Genomic DNA, 22,758 nt, shown 5'->3' with positions numbered 1-22,758 from the left:
AGCCAGAGTGTCACAACTTTACTCCTACACACTTGAATTAAATGGCTAAACTGCCTTGCTAGCATGCAGTCAATTTCTACAGAGCTCTGCTAATGAGCCAATATTGGAGCCAGGTGTGCTGAAGCAGAGAAACATCTAAAAGTTGCAGGACACCGGCCTTTGAGGAGTAGTTTGAGACTACTGGTTTAAACCCAGGAACATTTCTGCCGTTTACAGACAACAAATGTTTGGAATTACCTGCGGGAGTTGCGCTACAGTAAGCCGGCTGAAGCTGAGCTGAAAGCCATGGTTAGCGGTGAGGTGGCTCTCCACAGCCAGGCGGACTGTTTGGCTGGACGGGGGAACCAACCGGTTCTTGTGAAACAATTCTTCCCAGCTGTCAGCCATGCTGTTTCACTCTTCTGCCTTCACCATATCATTATCAATAAAAAGAGCACAAAAAAAAACATAAAATAAAACAAAAAATTCTGTAAATTACCTGCGGTTCTACTTTAGAATAGAATTTCTCTCGGTACAGATTTTCAAACATGCGGCCGCCATGTTGGAAATCCAGTTGTACTATTTTTTTTTAGAGGGGTGCGGAAATATATAAGCATTTTAAAAAGAAGCCTTGCTTAGTAAGGAAAACAATTTTATACTCATACTAATTAGTTTAAATACTACAATATAACAAAACGTGTTTCAAAGAGTGAATTATCACGAAAAAATCAATTTCGCAAATGGAGTATTTAGCCGGTCTTAACCTGTTCTTTGGTAGAGCCCACCGTGCTGCGTCAGTTGCCATGGTAATAATGTGCTCTCATATTTAACAGAATATTACAAGTGAATGCCGAGTAAGTAAATATGATAATACTGTTTTATATTGAAGTGCCTAAAAATTAACTATTTTACTGGAGCTGACACATATTCACACAAACACACACACACACACACACACACACACGCACACACACACATTCGTTTCTGCAGTCTCCTGACAGCTTACAAAAATAAAATAAAACATAAAATATAACACTACAAGTTGCTTTCTAATCACGACACAAACTCTCGTACAGTGTTACTGACGCACACGGCCATACAGTTGATGAATATATAGCAGTATTTCACCGTTTTCCGACATTTGGAGAAAAATTGACAAAATATTATTGCCTATATTATTTATACTTTTTTTGGACAACAAAGATAATGAACTGGAGTCCCATAGGTCACATTTATGATATAATATAATATAATATATCAATGATGTATGAGAATAAAGTTTTTTAAGGAAATTTCTTGAATATTGTTTGGATCGATGTTGTGTTAACAACGAGGGCCTACTATAAATTCTTGAATTTTAATGCAGACCATAGCCCTAATATTTTTATATTTGTTTATTGAGAATGAGACTTATATTAAATTTGATCTGACCGTTTTAGGACAAAAAAGTTAAAAGATCCAAAATGCTGAAATGAAGGTGCAAGTTTAGTTATGTAAAAGTAGAATTGATTATGTTTACAGAGCTACAGTTCAATTAAGTTCAGTTTGTTTATATATCGCCAAATCACAAAACATTGTCTCAGGCCACTTTATAATAATTTCAATACAATCATATAGAGCAGATACAGAAAAAGAAACAGCAAATTGTAAGTTTATTTGATTTGATGACTTGATCTATTTATTTTAAAGGTGACAGTCCAATTTATTAAAAGTAATAAAACATAATTCGCTCATTTAAAAATCCTAAATTTGCTATGTTTAAAGTCAAAAAACATCGTTTTTTTGACTGTCTTTCTACGTCACTAATAGCCGTAACGTATAACGATAACCACTAGGGGGCAGCACAAAATCACTGCCGCTGCGCTACTGAGCGTCAAGAGGAAGAAGAACAAAGGAAGCGGTACGTATAAACTGTGAAATGTTCGGACTCTTCAAGAAAAACAAACCTGTTAAAATTCGAGGTTATAGTGGGGACAGAAAATACGGCATTGCTTCTAAAGATGTAAAGGAGCTGATAAAAAAGAGCTGTAAGCTGTTACAGGTAAGCCGTATGTTTTTGTAGTTTAATAACTTTCGTCGCTGTCAGTTCCGCTTTTTGTGAACCTGCGAGGATGAAGAAGGAACTGATAACCCGGGAGAGCTAAACCGTTTTCTTTAGTTATTAATTGAAAATAAGGCATTTTAATAATCCACGAACAAGTTGAATATTGAGTGAAGCGATAAAAAAAATGATATGTGCTTCATACATATGTGATATAAGTTTCTCTCTTTAAACTAATAGTTGATTTTAATTAACTCGTATTCAGAATATAACTTGATTGGACAGAAAATTATGACCTATTAATTTCACTATATTGAACATTTACTGGAGAACAGACGTGAATATTTTTTAAATAATCGTTGTTGGCACAATTATTTTTATTCCACATCCTGTAGGTAGAGCAAACACATGTATAAGTGCACCTAAGTACGGTATGTATGAATTAAATGAGTGAAATGCCCGTTCTTCTACTGAATGAATTTCAAGTTTAGGATTGTGCTACTGGATTAAAAACATTAATTTACTTTCAGTTTCTTTTTGTGTGTGTTTGCCTGTGATGTCATCAGATGAGTCTACATCTGGACATGTTTGTGTATTGCTGTTTATAACATCATCATTTCGCTAAGTTACATTAAAATATCATTTCAGTGTGAGATTTTTGAATTTATTTGGCTTTTTACACATCTTTACCAGCAAATTTGATTTTTGCCAATGAAGCTGTCTGCATCAGTTTGTCATAGACAAACTCAAGTCTGTCCGTATGTGCAACATTTAAAGTGGAATAAAGCAGCCGATCTGATCCAATTATGTGTTTGTGTATTGGTTGAGCTTACAATAATGTGATGTTTTCATGTTCTTCACCATCCCAGCTGCCACTTTCTGGTGCTCATGTGTGTTTATATGAAGATGGAACGATGGTGACAGAGGATTTCTTTCCCACCCTGCCTGATAACTGCGAACTTGTTCTTCTGTCAAGGGATCAGACATGGAGCGGAGGTACGTGAGATAAAAATATCATCCATATCATCTCTAAAATAATTTTTTTGTGTTATTATTTTAAGCATTTCTCTGTTTCTTGTAGTCGTTTGTGACATTGGTCGGTTACTGAACACCGATCGCCACGCTGACGGTCTCATTGAAGCAGCGAAGGGTCTTCTCTCTGACGAGAAATCTTTCAAGAGGCGTAAAGTCCTTACTGACCTGCTGCAGAACCTGGAGGACAGATCAGATCTGGAGAGCAGAGAGGAGGATGAAGACTGGTTTACTGGTACATAGTGTCCAACAATAAATTAAGCTGGTTGATTCTCCCACTTTTTGTACCATTATACTAAGACCAATAAATCAGTTACTTACACGGGTTGCAGCCATAGTTTGCATTGTATATATTGCCCAAAATACGAATAATAATGCAGATTTCTTTTTCTACACTTACTAGTGGTTGGGTGAGTTCACTTTCTAAACTATTGTTTTTTCTTTTTAAATCGCAATGATGATGAATGACTCTTGTCTTTGATGTTGGTATCCAGCAACATCACTGCAGCACTGGACAAAACATGCCAGGGTCTGTCAGGAGCCGACAAACTCCCAGCTTTTTTTTTTACACACGCCCTGATTATGAGGTCACAGGTCAAAATGGTGACCTTAAACCCATGTGCATCAACTTGTATTGTATGTTCTCAGGGAAAAATGTCTAGGTTGTGTCAAGTTGTAAGGATCCTTTGGTTAGTTTATTGTCATGGTGGCTACCAAGAGAAACGGTGTTCGTTAATAGATGGCTTTAGCCAACCATCAACCATAAGACAGAAAAGTTTTTTACTTTATCATTCATAAAAATGCCCAGAAAATCAGAAATTCTGCTTGTGTACATAAACTTATGGGCACATCTGGGTGGCATTCATGGCCACGAGGATTATATGCAAACATCTAACAAGGATGAACTGGCACTAACCAAAAACTTTAAACAGAACGTCTTTAAAGATTTTTAGTGAATTTGCGTGAGATGCATAATACTGTGCTTGGAAGCTGTAAATGCCTAAAATCAGCTTTTTATCTGATCAGCACACTTGACTCAACATGTTTGTGTGCTTTAAGAATTATTTATTTGTTGTACTTACTTTTGTAGACATAAGATATAGAGCAATAAGAATCTGTTCAATTTAAACTGCATTTTTTTGTTGTTTTTTAGATAAAATAAGAATTTGACATTTTGTGGTTTGTAAAAAGGCCAAATCTTAATGCTTTTTGATGGTTAAAACAACATGTCCACATATACCTTCTCGATGAAAGATCATCTCCAAAATTGTATTAAACTTAACAACCCTTTGAAGTGTTTTGGTTCTATTCCAGGTGTCGATGTGCGATTCAAAACAAAGTCTGCCTACATGAAGTACAACTGTGAAAGCAGAATACGGGGCTACATGAAGGAGGTGAACCCGAGGCCCGTTGAGACCCAGCACGTTTCCCTGCGCAAATTAAACGTTTCAATTTCCTGTGTCGATTTTTCAGGTGGACAATGCAACCAACGGCACACAGAAAGCTAAAGTGAAAGAGGAGTTTTTAAAAACATCCAAGTGCCTGGTTGAGATGCTGAAAAATGACAAGTACAATGGTAAATACTTCGACAGGACTGAAAAGGAGTCTGGGCGCCTCTGCACTAAGGAAGGATGGTTTACCTGTCAGGTACGGCAGAAGTTAAGCTTTGCTGCAACTGAATGGCATCTGCTCCAATCATCAGACAATTGTGATTTTGTTTATTAGGAACAGAAATATATTGTGAGAAGCACAGCAGACATACAGTGAATTAAATAAGCTTTTTTTTTTACCATTTTATAAAGACCTAGAATTGCTTTGCACAATCCTCACTCTTCCTCTCTGTGGTCTCCTCAGGGATCCTTTGAGCAGAAATTGTGCCAGTCGCTCCATTCAATCAACCCGTATGGCAGCAGAGAGAGCAGGATCGTCTTCAGCACTTGGAACCTTGATCACAGGTGGGATACGTTCTGTTCCTGGCGCAGTAAAAATAGCAGAGAATCAAACAACGTTTTGTTTTTTACCTTTTCTGCAGGATTGAAAAGAAGAGGACCATCATACCCGCTCTGCTGGAGGCTCTGCAGACTCATAAGACCGCAGACATAAACTTGAACTACTTCTACCAAATGCTGTTCACCAGGGAAAACCTCAAGCTAGTGCACATCGTCTGCCACAAAAAGGGAGCGCACAACCTGATGTGTGACACCAATAAGATGTTCAGGACTAGTAAAAATGCGAGGAAAGCAAAAGAAGATACCAAAGGGAAGAAAAAGCGTTGTACCTAAAACATTTTTACGTTAATGTTTTTTTTTAAATTAGTTTTTATTTGCTGTAAAATTGATAACTTGTCATTCATTGAACAAAATGAAACAAAACAGTTTTGTAAGTCATGAAAAGCTTTTTATTGTATTATGTGGCACAATAATGTAAAATATATGGATGTATTAAGAATGTTGCCCAAATAATGAGACATTCAATCAGTCTGAGTTACACACTGAAGACAAATGTTAATTATTTTTACATAAATAAGGCAGTAATAATATACAATATTTCTGTTAAGTGGTCAGATCTATCAGCTATATACAAAACCTGTGGATATAGTTCTAGTGCAATTGCAGATAACCTGTTATGGTTATATTTTTCAATCAAGTTTGTTCAAATCTAGTTAAACTGCAGATTCTTAGGCAGAAAAATCAACTTTGTTATCTAATAACTTTAGCAACTATAAACAGTAGGAATATAAAGAACAATTAGCTGCACTGGTGTGTGTGTGTGTGTATATATATATATATATATATATATATATGTGTGTGTTTATCTACATACAGACATTATGTTACAAAGCTGCCAAAAACCTTTAAGGATGGATTTTAGACACTTGGTGAAAAATGGCTGGAATATGACATTCATCTCTGATCTTGTAATAAACAGATCTGCTCTTTGGGTGTTCTCCATCTTTCTTTCCTCGTAACATTTAAGTAGCCTGACATAAGGTTGCATATTTGTCAATCTGCTGTAATTTGTATGAAATTTCCATCGGTCCATAAACTAATTTGTTGTACAAGCACCCTTAAAATGTTAAGTTTAATTCAGCAATATTTGGCATCTCAGAGTGAATGTTAAAGTGGTTGAATCCTGATATGATAATGTATGTAATGTAAGTTTACAGCAATCCTGAAATGACAGTACAGTATACAGCATGTATACAAACTGCCTGTAGAAAGTTAAAGGACTGGGTTGAAACTATTCAACTTTTAAGTGAATAGTTTATTTTAGTTATTCAAATGATAGGAAAAAAATGCCGTGTCAGATTTGTGTTCAGCACTTCCACAATCCAGACATTAAAGTACGCTGCCTGGAGCAGAGATGTTGTCATTTAGAGCACCTTGGCATTGATATTTTGCATCAGCTGATCAATACTCAAAAAGAGCAGTAAGAGATGCAGCAGATTTTCAATTTGACTGGCTCTGACCAGTCAAACTTAAATCTTTTTTTCTTTTTTTTTACCTCAACAATAAGTGCAACAAAAAACAGGCCGTGTGTTACAATAACACTATTCAGCATGGAAGTTAAGAAAGAAGATTCAACGCTTTCAATTTTAAGATGCTGATGGACGGACAAAAAATGGATCTTCTGAGGGAAAACTTAATAGGCTACAATCAGCATTAAACTTAAGCTTAGAGCTTTGCAAAAAATTGGAAATTAGCAGCAAGATTCTGACAAGTGCATTTCTAGTCAATCTGTTGTCCTCCTCATATTTTGTTCTTTTTTAAATATCTCCTGAAGTGCCGCTGAGAGCTCTGAAAAAGGTAGGCTACAATCGAGCATGGATTTATCAGAGTATATGTGAATCTATATACTGTTTCAAAAAAGCACTTGTGTGTTTGCTTACATATTCAATTTTTTTAGTGATTGTTGGCATGTGAGAAAACAGCATAAAAGCATCCGGCACCAAACCGGATGCTTTCAGTGTTTACAATCGCACTTTAACACAGCTAGAAACACTGCCAATGAAGTATTTCTTTGACAGCCAGTACCACTAACCATCCTTCATTTTCCTCACATCAGTGACGGCGCAGAGACTTCGACAGATGAAGAGGACCGACTGGATGCAGCATCTGAGCAGGTAGTTTTGTTGTCGCTTCTTCCAAAGTGCTGGGATGTTGTTCTGTTTTAACCGGCTCTTCACTAAGTGCCAGCTCCGTCGTCACGTCGGAGGCCGCCGTGGCTCACCTCTTCGCCATCGCTGTCTTCCTGTGCGTAGTAATGCCGAAACCTCTCCTTCCTTCGAGCGCTGGGAGAAGTAGCAGGTGATCTCCGAGGAAAGTCCTGCAGGAACGGAGATTCGTACAAGAGTTTTTGGCTTGGCACAGCAGAGGGACGACAAGGCTGAGGAACTATTTGTGTCGGAAATCTGTTGTGTGACCCCCCCCTTCAATGTTTTCACTTTTTATCGACATTTTAAAAGTATTAAAAAAGGTTATTTACTCTGAAATTACCCTGTCATGAATTCATTCATGTATCAAATGGAGAACATAAAAAATAACCGCAGAATCCACCAGGTGCGAAAATCCATTTAATAAAGATATAAAATATCTGCCAACTAATAATGAGGAAAACATTTTGAGGTAAGATGTGCTGTTTAGAGAAAAAACAAGCTAATTGGGTTTTAATTTATATCATCCACATTTTTATCTAAACAGGAAAAGAAATGGTAATAAGCAGACTGTTTAAAAACATTAAATTCAAAAAGTACATAAAAAAGCAATTTCAACAGGATTCTTCTATTTAAATGGCGTTGAAAAAAAACCAGGCCCTTGAGGTGCCATCTCTAAAAACATTTTCCTGCTTCTCTTCCCTACAGAACTATTGTCTTGTGCCAGTTCAAGCAGAACAGCAAACTACTATAGGTTTTATTACAGCAAACTACTTTACATTTTATTGACAGGAACAAATTTCAAATCTTAAACAAAGGTGGCTTTCCATTTTTAATATGCAACACATCTGGCCTCCAACAAATTAAAACTGACTGAAGAAACAAAATGTCCTAAATAATAGCAATTTGATACTTGCTTGAAAAATCTAGGCACATTTAAGGACTTAAATGTCTTTATTGTTATGGAATGATTATTACATTTTGAACTGTGTAAGTTTGTAAGTGTGTAACCACAAAAACAAACTGATATGACTTGGTGAAGGCTCAACCTGACCTTTTCAGTCACATTTGGGCTTTTTAACTTGTAATAATAGCAGCTTACACAACTTGTACACCACAAAGCCTCACCTGTACAATATCCAAATTCCCGAAGAACTGCTCCACAGGAAGGATTTGATTACTGTCGTCATCTGGGAATAAGACTCTACTACTGTTTTCGGGCTCCACACATTCAGGAGCCTGCTCCTCCAAGACGCTGTTAGCTTTGCAGCTGCTGACCTCCTGCTCTGACCTCAGCTCGTTCTCTTTGCCCTCCTGGCCTTGGAGCTCAGGTGAACCCAGGCACCTCCTCCTGTCAGCAACCTCCTGGCATTCGCAGCAGATGCGAGACAGTTTATCTGTGGATCTGGACGTTCTCAGCGCTGAACTGTCCTCTGGTGACAAATGCATCTTCTGGCTTTTACGGTTTTTCTTCTCCGAAGCAGAAACCTGTGGCGGAATGTGCACATGCGGAGAGATCAAGTGGTTAACCATTGCCACTTAACGGTCTGTACAAAAAAATAGACTTAAAAGAAAAAAAAAAAAACAATCAGATTAAAAGCTGTGGTCTCAAAACCAACCTTTCTAGAGGCTCTGACCTCAGAGCTGCTCTTCCTCTTTCTAGACGTCATGTTATCAAGCTGACTAGGCATCTGGAAAAAGAAATGCATAAATAAAAACCAGACACAGGTTGTTTATTCCTCAGTGACCACATATCATTATAGCAACTACTTAGTTAAATGATTTGGCTTCAGTCAGTCAGCTGATGCAGCTGCTGTAACACTAGCAGATCCCAGGGAGCCGAAGCTATTCAGCTAAATGTTTTTACAAAGCCTCCCTGGCAACTCAGATTACCTTCAGATTATTGGACGTCTGACTCGGCCTGTAAATTAATACTAAGCAATATGTTTCTCTAATTTTTCAAAGACTCACCAGAAACCATATAAAACCGCTTGTTCAGCATAACGAACTGACCACTTTATGGATTTTTACAGGCTGGGTAAAAGTCAGGATAAAAACGAGTTGTGCAGTAGATGTCTCGGATAAGGCGAATGAGACTTGAATCCAGCCCTTCAGATTTCTCTCCGAGTGTGTTTACATTTTTGAGAAAACTCTGGTTCTTCCGAGATAAAAAAAAAAAAAAAAAAAAAACAGAATGTGAGACTATTGAGCAGCACTACTGCAGCTACTACCAAGCTTCAAAAGCTCCAATTGTTCAAAACGTCACTTTTTTACCTGGGAGACAAATCTCTAAAGCGTTCTGTATGACCAGCAAACATCTCAGTCCAATAGAAACAAAACAAAGTAAAACTTCACTGGCAAGTCTTTTAAGATGCGTTGTTAAGTGAAGAGCAACACACACTTCAGTTTTATAACTCTTGGTGAGGCTGAAGGTTTCGATCTGCCGGTAAATTCATAGCAGAAGTTCCCAAGTCTTTTTAATCTTCTAGCTCACAAAAAAATACAACACTGTGATCCCAAATATATCCCACAAATGTGCATCATTCCATAGAAGAATTTTACAATTTTACATTTTACAAAAATGTTTTTTTTAAACCAAAAAACAGAAATAAACAGACTAATCTTTAAAAAAAAAAGACAACACATTTCTTTGCAGATAATTATCAAAAATTATAAGACAGCATTTTTTTTTTTCAAAGGTCATGTAACATTTGCAACTGTAAGCAAGGTTGTTTTAGCAGAAAAGGCTTTGTTTAGTGTATTATTTTATGTTCTTCCTTAAACTAAAAAATAAGTCCAAAATGTTTACTCAAGAAAACTAGTGTATTATGCTGGCTTATTTGGAAACAATGTTAGTTTCTCCATAGTGTCCCATATGACTGTAATATTTTCACCACTATCTGATTAAAGTAACAAGAGACAGGAGTAAAGCTTGGGGAAAACTAACTGCTTTAACTGTAGAATATTTTCTCCACAACATTTATTATTTTAAAAAAAACTACTGTAATTGATCCTGAGCCCCAACGACACCCACCCATCCCGTCTTGACGAACAAAAAGCGAGAAATTTCAAATAAAGTCTCAAATGACAAAACAATCACGGCTCCAGTCCTCCTGCAAATACCGAACATTTTCTCCATCTCGACACCTTTTGTCCAGAAGCGTTGCTAACTTAGCCTCCGCCAGGATTATCCGGCGGCGTCTCCAACCAGTTACAAGGACAAAACCGGCTTATAACCTAAAGGTGTCGGTGTGTTCAATACTACACGTCGAAAAACAGTTTTACGCTTTTACGCCCTAATGTTGAAAGCTAAAATACTTTATTTAATCACATAACACGACGTTACTGGTTAACTCGACTAGCTACACTCTCTCTTACCTCGCCGCCGCCGGCGCTATTTCGGGTCCAAATATCTAGCTCTTTGTTAGCTTTGCGACTAAAATGACAGCTATAAGCAACTATTGGGCAGAGGAAATTTTACAACCTGAGCCGCCGTGGCTGTGTGCTGCTTGTCTGTTTGCGTCTGAACCACCGACTTCTCCGTGTATTTCCTGCTGTCAGGTTCAAGCTGAGGTCATCGAGTCCCTGTACTGGCACTGCGGCGTACTCCCTGGGCTGCGTTCCAAATCCCTTCACTCGTTCACTAGGTAGTGCGCTGCGAAGGGTTGCCGACTTTCCTCTTTACTATGAGTCGGGTAGTTGCGAGAAGTATCAATAAAATTTGAACTTAATCTTCACTCAGATTCTTTATTCAGCCTAAAGTAATAAGTGTGTTCCCAGTTGCGTCACAAATTGAGGAAGAGGTCAATTTAAAATGTTGGAACGCAGCCTGCATGTCTGCGGACGTAGCGGACAAAGTTAATGTAAATATGGGTTTGAACGTTATCGACCAAAGAATTTACTGTGAGGGGTCAGTCTCTTTCTACATAAAAATATTACATTGGGTTGTAAGTACTGAACAAACATTTATCCCTGTTAGGGAGGGCTTTTTTCCTCAATAGTATAACCTAAACACGCATTTTAACTGCGCATGAACTGATTCCAAAGTATTCCTGTTAAAAAAGAGAGAGAGAAAAAAGGAAATACCATACAACCTTTTGGTTTTAAACTTTGAGTCGACGAGATGAGATTGTATCATCTTATTTAAAAGTAATCTCGACGATCCTCGCTTTAAACTAAACATCTGCAAGTTGCAACTGAGTGCATAACTATGCCTAACTATTTATATTATTATAATGTGTTGCAATGAAATCTTAATGTGGAGGGTTTTGTTATTATTATTATTATTTTTGCTCTAAAAGTGTGGGGAAAAGTAACCGTGTGGTTTGCATAGGCAGTTGAGGTTGTTTTTTTTTTTGTTGTTGTTGTTTTTTTAAGTCACGCCTTATGATCAATGTAGTTCACATATTTATCCATAAGAGGGGGCAAGAAGATAATCACTTTACAACTTGCTTCTGTTCGGTTGCAGACGATTATGTCTGCCACAGTTAATACATGTAGGAACTTTACGTACGCGTACAGTTTATAAAAGGTAATATTTGGTTGGTCATCACTTGGAATTATCAAGTTCACGTAGCAGACAAAATTAGTTTTAGAAAAAACATGATGGAAAGTACGACTGCAGGGAAGATCAAGAAACCATTTCCCCGAAGTAAGGCAATCATAAAAACACAATTAACAATCTCAAGTTAGTTTGCAGCATCTATTTTTCAAATAGTCATTTTAAAGCACCAGAAAATGCAACATTTTAAACACCAGGAATATAAAAGCACCAGTAAAGCCACAAAATCCCACAATACTTCTCTCAATAACAAACCCCCCCAAAAATGACAAATGGTGCGTTGAAAGCACATAGTAAAACCCCCAGACGACACATTGTTTAATTTTACAGTTTAAGAACTACCTACAGCAAAACAAAGATAAAAACGATTTGCAAGAAAGAAAGAAGGAAAATAACACTTATACAGAATGTTAAATGGCATGTGCTTGTATAGCGCTTTTATCAATGAAGTCCAGGGGACCGCAAAGCGCTTCACACTATTTACAAGCTAAAAATACTATTAACCTGTTGATGTCGTGTCTTTTACCTTTTTCCAGTAAAAATACTTAAACAAGTGTCAAAAATTCAGTTACGTTTTACAGATATTCCATTAAAGAAATGTATACTCTTTACTATTCACAGAACCTGAAAGGAATGGATTTTTATCCCTCTGCGCAGTCAGGAGGTCATCTGATTGGTCGCAGATTCATTGTATTGCACGACAATGACTTCAGGCATTCAGCCGGAGGGGGAAAAAAAGGCCAGTCCTGCAGCAGATCAAAGAGATCTATAATCTCAACTTGATCACACAAACTGCTGCGAGGTGATCCAGTCTGCATTTATGCAGAATCCCAACTTCAGGAACCCGAACTGGTCAGAATGCATACATATATTATTTAAAGCACATCGTCATTTCACCGGTGATCAGAACTGTGAGCTGCAGCATATTTAGGATGCCGTGCTTGTCTTTTGCAATTTGACGAAACAGTTCCGATTTTCTCATTTCTGTTTATTAGAAAACAAATCCACTACGGGCACCAATATGATGTGTCATGTACCTGATGATGTGTCAGGCACCTGATGATGATGGGTGGGTGGGGGATATTTGGGTGAGGCGGTCCTGCAACAGTTTTCCGGTCTGCGAGGAGATTAAAAGCGACATGAGAGCGACTGCGAGCCATGTGCATCTCTCTCTCCCCACCCTCCCAGCCACAATAAACACTGATGTGTGACAACCGTCCACGTGGGCTGAAGTGGCCCGCAGAGGGACAACTTCACTCTGCTGCAAGTGCGCATGAGGACGGACGGCGGTGGATGCTTCCAATAGGGCGCACGGCTGCGAAACAGCATGAAGTCCAAACGCGCAGCATCTGAGGGTCCCGGGGCGCCACGGTGACAGATATGGATCACTTCTTTCGGAGAAAGCGGGCAGGTTTGGTGAAGTTCTTGCTGAGTCTCTCCCTGGTTTTGGCGTCTATTCTGATGATTCTCAAGCTGAACCTGTCGGGAAAATACGCGGCGGGCTTAAAAGACGCGCGGGACGCGAGCTGGTGCGGCTCGGACTGTTTTCCTTCAACACAGGCACCGGTAAAGTCCGATTTCTGGAGACTAAATGCCGCGGCGCAAAGCAACAGAGTGAACTCGCAGCGGGCGGCCAACGGGACCCCGACCGGCTGGGACGTACAAGTTCTCAACTGCAGCGAGGACGAATTGGTGAAGAGCCAGGGCTGGTTCCAGCGTCTGGACCCGAGGTTTCACCAGTTTGTCCTGCACAGACACTGTAGGTACTTCCCCATGCTCATCAACCACCCGGAGAAATGCGCGGACGGAGAGGTGCACCTCATCATGGTGATCAAGTCCGTTATCGAACAGCACGACCGGCGGGAAGCTGTGCGTAAAACCTGGGGCAAGGAGGGCACAGTTAACGGAAAGAAGATCAAAACTTTATTTCTCCTCGGAACTCCGACAACAGGTAAAGACACTAAGAACCTCCAGAAACTGATCGAGTACGAGGATCAGATCTACAAAGACATCCTGCAGTGGGACTTTATGGACACCTTCCTCAACCTGACCCTAAAGGAGGTGAATTTCCTCAAATGGTTCAACATCTACTGTCCCGGGGCGCAGTTCATATACAAAGGAGACGACGACGTGTTTGTGAACACGCACAACCTGCTGGAGTTCATTGGCTACAAGGTGGACGATGGCAAAGACGCCGACTTGTTTGTGGGGGACACGATCGCCAAGGCGATCCCCATCCGGAACCGCCAGAGCAAATACTACATACCCAAAGAGCTCTACGACAAGCCGTACCCGCCCTATTTAGGGGGTGGGGGGTTCGTGATGTCCTCCCAGATGGCCAGGAGGCTCTTCGCGGCCTCGGAGGACGTGGAGCTGTACCCCATCGACGACGTGTTTTTAGGGATGTGTGTCAAGAGGCTGAACGTGGCTCCGGAGTTGCACGCAGGCTTCAGGACCTTCGGTATCACCAGACAAAAGGCGAGCTCCATAAACACGGAGCCGTGCTTTTACAAGAGCCTCATCGTGGTGCACAAACTGAGCGCGCAGGAGCTGCTCAGGATGTGGAGCGCAGTGCACGACAAGGATCTGGTTTGCGCACAAAGGACCTTTATATGAAGGACCCCCCAGCAGGCCATGAAATCAACTTGTAGTTGATCAATACATTCATTAAATCGTCCGGAGGTTTTCTTTATTATTATTCCGACTGTATTCGATCTTCAGCGGATTGAGTGGAGAGAAACTCAGTCGGTGTTCTCTGAGTGCCAGATAAAACTGTTCACAACCTGGCTGACCGAACACTGTGGACCCTAAGTGGACCTCTTTTGGTTTATTTGTAATTTGTAAAACCACTACAGCACCAACTAATAAGACATGTACATTTTCAAATTCAGTTTGTGCCATTTACTATCCTCAAGTCCTAACGTGAGAGTCATTTTATTGTGGACTTTGGGGGAGTAGTGTTTAAATTTGCAGGTTAAAACGTGACTCTTTCCATCACTCCTCTGTTCGGCTATTTCCTGAGATTTTATTCTCTAATTTCATGATTTTATAAACTAGGCATGGGCTGGCACCAAATTCCAATGATATGAGACGACCTTAAGAAAAACTATTATGGAATCATACTGACACAAAAAATAAACCTAAGATCTCTAACTAGACCTGTTGGTATTAATTTAAAACAGGAAATCAAGTTATCCCTTCTACTCCCAATATAATTGAAACATGGATGTGTAGCAAATATAGCCGGTTTATAAAAAGAGAATATACAATTATTTATTTTTGTTTACTTTGCAAATTTCTTTCAGCTAGCTGACAGCTAACACCTTTCAGCTAACACCTGTTGCAGCAACATGTGTGAGAAGGGCACTGCTTTGTTAGTCTGCACACCATTCAGCTGGAGAACATTCTTATTTTTTTTAAAAATTACACAATCAGGCCACTGTGATTAAAAATGTAAAAAAAAAAGAAAAGGTATATGTTAAACAGCTACGGTCTTAAAGCCATAACTGTCAAAAATCATACCACTGCCTCGCTCATGCCTAATTTTAGCTGCAAAGGGAACTTAATAGGTTTAGAACAAAACCTATTGAGGACAAACAGTAGTTATTTGATTATTTTACAATGTATTGTAAAAATGTAAAAAAAAAAAAAAAGAGAGAGAGAGAAAAATTGTGGAAGTCAATATGGTTTATGTTTGATGTAATTTCTTTGTTTTTGATTAAGAGAGATTAGGCCCAAGACCAAAGAAAAAGGAACTAATGTTAATAGCTCCTGCACTCTGTGAAAATAAAACTGGAATCCCCAAGTCACTTTGTAAAATGTAGCATGTCTGGTGTCATCATTTGATTAACGGCAATGTTTGGAGAGCGTCCCAGCTGTAATCTGACAAAACTCATTATATTCTGGTGCTCTACGGACAACAAGATTATTTTCTTCTTCAGTTCGGCGCAGCCAACGACCGGCCAACAACCATTTTTGGCCGGAGCATTCACAGAGACATTTGGTTATTTGTCATTCAGCTTTATTTTTATACACACAAACACATTTCCATAGAAAAATAGCTATTATGCAAACGCGTCATAAAAATGACTGACTACAGTGCACAGAAAGCACCATAAAAACTGTTACAACGTCACAGCATATTAAAGTCCACACAAAAGCAGGCCGTGTTAGAAACTAATTATGCTGCATCTTATAAAACAGCTGCTGACCAGTAGCTCTGTCATTAACAATTGTTGACAATCTTTGACATTGTACAAACAGCTTCAGGAAGTGCGAAAAGCTAGAGCTCAAGAATACATTATAAGCTTCCGACCTTTTCATATTCAAATACATTCTGTCACTTAGATTTCTAACGTGTTCCAGTGAGCGCTGTCAAGACATTTGCACATTAAAATAATAACTGAATAAATACTCTAGGTAGTTGTTAACCTTTGTAGTGTGACTACACGGCGCAATAATCTTCCTTTGTTTCATTAATTTTAATTTAATATTCTCTACAGCTAAGGTTTAGTTCAGAACACTCATTTGCAAGATTGTCATTTGGAAATTTCAGGAAAATAACTGGTAACAAACGTCCTTTGGCAAAGTGTTACTTAATTCCCTGTGTTAGAAAGACGATGTTAGGGAGTGCGAGGGCAGACGGCTCACTGATGGTGGCAGTAAAGCTTGGGCAGGTTTGTAACGGCTTCAGGAAGAAAGGACCGTCAGAGCTGTTGCCATGGAGATTTCAGCCAGTAGCTTGCTACTTCTGCTTGTTTGAACACACTTACAAATAGAGGTTTCGATTTGTGCAGAAGATAGCACTCAGCTAAAGTTCAAACTGACAGCATGAAAAAAAAATTCTACTTTTTTTCCCTCACTGTCTGGCATTTGATCAGACTTAAGTCTTGACAATTTCAGTCAAAATTAGCAGCACTATTTGTATTAGTTAAATGCATTTATATTTGCTAAATGAGGAATCTTTGATCGTTTCCTTTAAATTCAGAAGTTTACATACATTAAGATAATTAAACCTCTGAAACAAATTTCAAAAGCTCAGATTAGGATGCGATGGCTCTGTTTCAGACACGCTGTTTCAATGAATTTGAGTTAATTGAGTTTTTAGATCTTTTTTTTTTTAACTTTTCTTAAATTCTGACATTTATATTCATTTCTTTAGTCTTTAGAAAATTTCCTTTTAAACTCTATGACTTAGTTAAAATATTTTGTCTCCTCTCAACAAGGCTCTGGAGATTTCACCTGACGGAGCTGCTTTAACTGAGCGAGGTTTGCAGGTCGTTTCGCTCACACACACACACACACACACACACACACACACACGCACGCACGCACGCACGCACGCACGCACACACACGCACACACACACACACACCTTTCCAACTCTCCCCACAGTTGCAACAGTTGGCCCCTTTGTGGAAAGTCATGAACTTCCTGGTTGATCGAATAAAATACCGCTTCTATATTTCTCATGATGCCATTTATTTGGGGAAATGCTTCACATTCGGGACAGTGTTTTCAGGAATGTAAGCTTCCCCATTTATTCCTAGAGTCTTCACTAGAGCCAAAAGCTTCAACTGCATTTTGGTCTGACCATCAAAGATGTTACCAGAGACGAACGTTGTTTTCTCTGAGTCCATTTTCAAACTGTAATCTGGTTGTTTATGTTGAGTTTGGAGGAATGGAATCTGCCTTGCTATGTGACCTTTCGGCCCGTGTTGGTACAGGTGTCATTTCTCTCTGGACAAAGACTCTCTCAGCGGGTTCAGCAAGCAATCTTCACAAAAGTCTTTTGCCTTGGAGTTGATTGTTGCTAATATCTGGGTACACAGGAGCCATCTCCTTCTAGATCTGTATGATAACTGGACCTTCCCTTGTTGCTTATACTTCTGAATAACGCTTACAACAGATGAATGTGGCGCTTTCAGACATCTGTATTTTAATCCACAATCCCGATATCTTGGCTGGTTCCTTTAGATTTTTCCATGATGTCGAACAAGGAAAGTAGCTAAATTTATATTGTTTTGTCAACACAAATACACTGCTGTGCCATCAAGTAGAAGCTAATATGGCATTATCATCATCTGGGCTTTCCAAAATTGTTTAAAGGCATGACAATCTCCATGTATGTAAGCTTTTAAATATGAAGAAAATAATAGAAGAAAAAAAACAAAACAATCCTATCTCATTTTTCTGCTATGTAACCAAAGAGACATAAAACCAGATTAGGTCAAAATCTAATCCTATTTTAGCTTTTGACCTAAAACAAGATTGCTTGTTTTAGGTCAAGTAATCTTATTGACCCGAAAACAGGAAAAGTTTAATCTGGTTTGCTGTTGAGTAACGAGGGGAGAAAAAAAGTCTCCTTTTATATATAGTTCACGTAAATTTATGGTTTTATCTCGATGCGATACACAGCATCAAAGCAATTTTGCTCCATAATCCAGTAAATTTTTTTTTTTTAAAGGAGAGAGAAATCACTGAAGGGCTTGCACTGCCGTAATGGGCATCTAGACGTTTTTGCACAGAGCATTCAGTTGACAGACGTGACATGTCCTTGGTGATGTCAGACTGACGTATTCAGTGTTGTCTCAGCTCGGCGAAACTTTGCTTCCAGCAGAGTGCCTGCATTGTGTAAAACGTGGGCAGTGACTGAGCAGAGGAGTTGGACTGAAAAGATGCAGCTGGCTGCACAACTGGAAATGCTGCATCACATACTTTTGAACTTCAACCAGTAGCTGGAAATATAAATCGGCACACCCTCAACATGGCTTCATTTTTCCAATATAATCTTTAGGATTAAAAATTTTGATAGTTCCACAGTAAGGAATGGCAAGACTTCCCTTTAAGCAACATATAAAGGCTTTAAACAGCATTGACAAAAATAAGACTGTAAGAGACGAGAAACCTTGTACGAGTGTATCACTTACAAGGACTCAGTGATCTCATATTTACTGGCCTCACAGGTGTTTACTGGTAGAGTTTTAACCTGCGGGCAGGACACTGAGTCAGCTGATATTCTTACACAAAATAAGCTTTTGTTTCAAACCCAACAGGCTGAACTAGATCGCCTTAATGATGAATTGCAGTTTTGCGTCCACCTATTTAGAGTTGGAGTTATTGACCCTTTGTCAATAACTCTCAAATGAGAGGGCAGGGGGAGTTGTTTCTTCTGGTTATATACTATCTTTGGATGATGGAGTTTGTGACCGACCAGCTTCAGCGCTTTCCTGCAGCGTTTCTCCTCGCCATGGGTGTCAGGGATGGGATCCGGCTGCCTCTGCCCCCGGGCCCAGTTCTGGTTCTGGCTCCGGCTCTGACCAACAACGACTGCTTCATTCCCCCAGCGGCCCTACCTGGAAAAATAAACACACCCACAAATGCCATCCTTAAATTTACAATAAAAAGGGAAATTCACCAAACGCCGACTCCAATGAATGCAGCCCGCATTCCTGATGACGTGACTATAAACAGGAAGCGTCTGTGAAGATCGTGATGGCCTGACTCAATAACCCTTTGTTGGGTTACAGCCATGAATAGTAACATATTTATTAGATTTTATTTGATAGGTCAACACTTAATAGAGTGTAATTTGGTAGGGATGGAAAATGGATATATCGTTTTCAATGAAACAAACTCAATTGCAGCTAAATGACAGTGTCAGCAAATTTGTAGAGTCTGCTTACATGCTATTGTAATTTTAACAGAAATACAATTGTTCTGTGAAGCATTCAAAGGTTTCTTAGCAGAACCTTATAACACCATGAAAACCAAATAACACACCAAAGAGACAATTATGTGCCTTTCCACTTGTACCTACACAGTTTGGCTCAACTCTGCGTTTCGGATTGTCTTCCATTACAATTGAATAGGTATGGTCGTCACTGAGGGGCGGACCCAGAGGCCGAAACATAACATGAGAAAATCTGTTCACACAACACAACAAGCACAAAAACGTCTGCACCTCGTCATCAGAACATAGTGTTGTGGGTTTTTTTAGCGTTGCCATTTTCCCCTAAAGCTCCAAATAGAATTTACCATAAGAGGAGCAGAGAAGAGTTCCAGGATCTGTTTACAGGACAACTATTAGTCACGCACGCCATAAATCCTGCCTTTGTGCAAGAATGGAAAGAAGAGAGCCATTGTTGAAAAGTCAACAGAAGTCCAGTTAAGCTGTGAAAACTACATAAAGAACATAATGAACATGTCTAAGAAAGTGCTGTAGTCGAACTCTCTGGCCTGCATGCAAAACACTTGAACACACCATCTCAACACCAAAATATAGTGGTGGCGGTGTCATGCTGTGAGGATGCTTTTCTTCCTCAGGGACAAGGGAGCTGGTCAGAGTTGAAGGGAAGATCATTCTGAAGCTCAATCCGAATGGACGAAAATTCAGGCTTCGGTTGTGCAGAGCTGACATTAAACACGGAGCTGGGCGTGCCGTGGTGGCATAGCGGTTAGCGCGACCCATATTTGGAGGCCTTGAGTCCTCGACGCGGCCGTCGCGGGTTCGACTCCCGGACCTGACAATATTTGCTGCATGTCTTCCCCCCTCTCCTTCCCCGTTTCCTGTCAGCCTACTGTCATATAAGGGACACTAGAGCTCACAAAAGACCCCCCGGAGGGGTAAAAAAAAAACAACAAAAAAAAAACACGGAGCTGTTTTAGAGCGAAAGGCAGTTCCACAGTGTCAGCTAAGGGGAAAATTTCAAACGCACAACACAATGTCAGATTTTTCTCTAGTAAAAAAGGTAAACCATGTAATAATTTGTCTTTAATTCACAATTATGCACCACTTTACTGGTCTTCCACGTAGCATCTCAATAAAAGGCAGTAACGTGAGGAGAAAAAAAATGGCTAAAAGCTCAAAGGCACTTTGTGAACCAAGACTATAAGGCTTCGTGTATATGAGAAGGTTTCAGGACTTTTTTCTCTCAATACACCACAGACCGTAAGGACGAGTGTAACGAGCAGCACCTGAAAAAAAAAAAGTGTGGAGATTTTTAATTGAGATCAAGAAAGTCCAAAACCTGACATGTTTCTGTGACATTTTATTATGTCCCATACCTGTTATTAGTGTTGGCAAATGTTGGCAAAAGGTGTAGTAGCACTCACTGCAACATGCATTTTTCATATGGAAACTGATTAACCTATCTGTAAATACACATTTTTAGAGCAGCTTGAACAATGAAAACAGTAGGGTTATAACAGAAGACAAAACAGACAAACCTGATGAAATACTGGCTTATATGCAGCCCCATTTTCAATCTGAAACATGCATCTGCAGCTTGCTTTCTAGTGGGAAACACTAATGGTCTGTCTGCATCAGACTTGTTGAAAAAGTTCCAAGAAATCCTCCATCCCAATCCCCCCAAAAAGAAAAAAAAACAAACAAACACTGAGCCAATGAAGACAACAAAATGAAGAATTCCTACAAAACACTGAACAGAAAGGTTCATTAGCTAATCTTGCTATTGTGTTGTTGAGGGAGGAAATGGTATTGGAAAAGGTGCGCCATTAAACTTTTACCGACAAGTGTGAACTCTATACCTCTTGCACCCTACACCATGCAGGCAGGAGGCAGATGAATGCCTCACCTTGTGCTGGCTGGGTTCTTTGGGACACCGCAGTCCTGCGTGAGTTTTGCTTACAGCCCTCTCGGCCCATGAGGTGAGTCTTCCAGGCCTGGAGCAGGGACAAAAGTGGCACAGTTGAGTTTATTCCCTCACCAGGAACCCTCTTGACCCGGACCACCACAGGTGACTGTAGGCCCAGTCAAAGTCTGACTGGCTGCCCTCTCTCTGACCAACAGTGCCCTCTTTCATTGGGTTCACACTCGCAGACAAAGCAAAGAGAATCTGTGAAGTTCTGCATCCCTCTTTAGGTTGTGTGAAGTGAGATATCAAAAGGAATTTTCAGCTCTACTTTTTTCTCTCTCTATTTTACCTTTTTGTATTTTTTTTTGACTAGATATATTCCCTAATGAGCAAACAAACTCGCTCATCTTGAGTTTGTTTGCGACAAATTTTATCTAACTTTATTCAACATCTTAGAAATACTCTGGATTTTACATTGATGCACTGCAGGAAAATAAAACTCTAACATCAACCCAAATAAATACATTTGAAGACAAGACATCTATTTTATTCTCTCAAGTTTTTCGTCCTGTTAGGATCAACTTATTCCTAACCTGGTTGCGCTGTTGCATATACAACTTCAGAAGTCCATCTTGTAATTCAAACTTACCATAAAATGCCAGAAGCAGTCAACGATAATGATCACAACAATTAGAATTGAAGGCCCAAACATATTCCACATGTGTCCTCTCTCTCAAAGGCGCAAAAACAAAGAACATCACTTCCACTACTGTGTGGACCTAAGGGTCTTTTTTTTTTTAACTCAATACACACAGACTCTAAAGCATGAAAGTGTAAACAGCAACACCCAACAAACTGCGGAGATTTTTACAAGCACTTTAAAATTGGATTCAAGAAAGTCCAAAATCTGACATTTTTCCTGTGACATTTCACCTTGCTCTTATTAGATTTGGTGAGTGTCTTTTAAAACTGCAGCCTTAAGTACAAAAAAGCATAAGTTTTAATTATTTAATCTTGCTTTAGATCAAATAATTGGCCAGATGACACGCAGTCAAACCCATTTCAATTTACAAAAGAATCATGAGGAAATCAGCTCGTAAACAGCAGTGACCACACAGTTCACAAATTGATTTTTTAAAAGCAATGGGAATGTAAAGTGTGCGATGGTATTTTCTTTACCAGGAGAGAATTACAAACACCTCTAATAACAGAGTGTGTGATAATAGCAGTGTTTACCCCGAACATCTGTTGCTGCCTAAAGCCTATTATATGCTAAGTCATGTATCTAGTTGTTCTCACCCTTTTTTGATGTGAAGAAAAAGAAACCCATCTTACCATATGGCACAACCATTCCATTTCATCAAGCCATTGTTGTTCATTGGTGAATAACTAAGTT

The 22,758-nt window shown here is 39.3% G+C and overlaps 5 protein-coding genes across 7 annotated transcripts in view; 2 read left to right on the top strand and 3 right to left on the bottom strand.

Moving 5' to 3' along the window:
- Nucleotides 1-531, bottom strand: part of nphp4 (nephrocystin 4) — a 174,259-nt gene extending 173,728 nt beyond the window's left edge. The window contains exon 1 of the mRNA XM_014473925.2: nucleotides 238-531. Within this exon, the coding sequence (XP_014329411.1) occupies nucleotides 238-387 (150 nt within the window). The 5' untranslated portion in view covers nucleotides 388-531. The remainder of the gene's footprint in view (nucleotides 1-237) is intronic.
- Nucleotides 532-1,885: 1,354 nt separating this feature from the next.
- dffb (DNA fragmentation factor subunit beta) lies at nucleotides 1,886-5,990 on the top strand. Its single transcript, XM_005812603.3, has 7 exons — nucleotides 1,886-2,020; nucleotides 2,890-3,016; nucleotides 3,102-3,287; nucleotides 4,367-4,446; nucleotides 4,526-4,699; nucleotides 4,907-5,007; nucleotides 5,085-5,990. Exons 1-7 carry the CDS (start codon nucleotides 1,898-1,900, stop codon nucleotides 5,332-5,334), a joined length of 1,041 nt encoding a protein of 346 aa, XP_005812660.1. The 5' UTR covers nucleotides 1,886-1,897; the 3' UTR covers nucleotides 5,335-5,990.
- On the bottom strand, nucleotides 5,509-10,819 carry c1h1orf174 (chromosome 1 C1orf174 homolog). 2 transcript variants are annotated; one of them, XM_005812605.3, is made up of 4 exons: nucleotides 10,584-10,819; nucleotides 8,825-8,896; nucleotides 8,334-8,693; nucleotides 5,509-7,378 (listed from the first exon to the last, which is right to left on the bottom strand). In XM_005812605.3, exons 2-4 carry the CDS (start codon nucleotides 8,894-8,896, stop codon nucleotides 7,238-7,240), a joined length of 573 nt encoding a protein of 190 aa, XP_005812662.3. In that variant the 5' UTR covers nucleotides 10,584-10,819; the 3' UTR covers nucleotides 5,509-7,237. The 2 variants fall into 2 exon arrangements, with proteins under 2 accessions (XP_005812662.3, XP_023193476.1); XM_023337708.1 differs by having other exon boundaries at nucleotides 10,691-10,819.
- A 2,102-nt stretch (nucleotides 10,820-12,921) lies between these two features.
- Nucleotides 12,922-15,419, top strand: LOC102233281 (UDP-GlcNAc:betaGal beta-1,3-N-acetylglucosaminyltransferase 7-like). The gene has a single exon (XM_005812604.2). The coding sequence runs from the start codon at nucleotides 13,147-13,149 to the stop codon at nucleotides 14,380-14,382; it is 1,236 nt and encodes a 411-aa protein (XP_005812661.1). The 5' UTR covers nucleotides 12,922-13,146; the 3' UTR covers nucleotides 14,383-15,419.
- A 1,457-nt stretch (nucleotides 15,420-16,876) lies between these two features.
- cep104 (centrosomal protein 104) overlaps nucleotides 16,877-22,758 on the bottom strand; it is a 34,961-nt gene continuing 29,079 nt past the window's right edge. The window contains exons 21-22 of one of the 2 annotated variants that reach the window (XM_023337778.1): nucleotides 21,363-21,450; nucleotides 16,877-19,121 (exon numbers count right to left, since the gene is read on the bottom strand). In XM_023337778.1, coding sequence (XP_023193546.1) covers nucleotides 18,985-19,121; nucleotides 21,363-21,450 — 225 coding nt within the window. In that variant the 3' untranslated portion in view covers nucleotides 16,877-18,984. The remainder of the gene's footprint in view (nucleotides 19,122-21,362; nucleotides 21,451-22,758) is intronic. The other variant, XM_023337787.1, reaches the window with a different exon arrangement.

This window comes from Xiphophorus maculatus, chromosome 1 (assembly GCF_002775205.1).
Source record: "Xiphophorus maculatus strain JP 163 A chromosome 1, X_maculatus-5.0-male, whole genome shotgun sequence".
Taxonomy (NCBI): Eukaryota; Metazoa; Chordata; class Actinopteri; order Cyprinodontiformes; family Poeciliidae; genus Xiphophorus; species Xiphophorus maculatus.
This window is presented reverse-complemented; position numbering and strand designations above follow the sequence as displayed.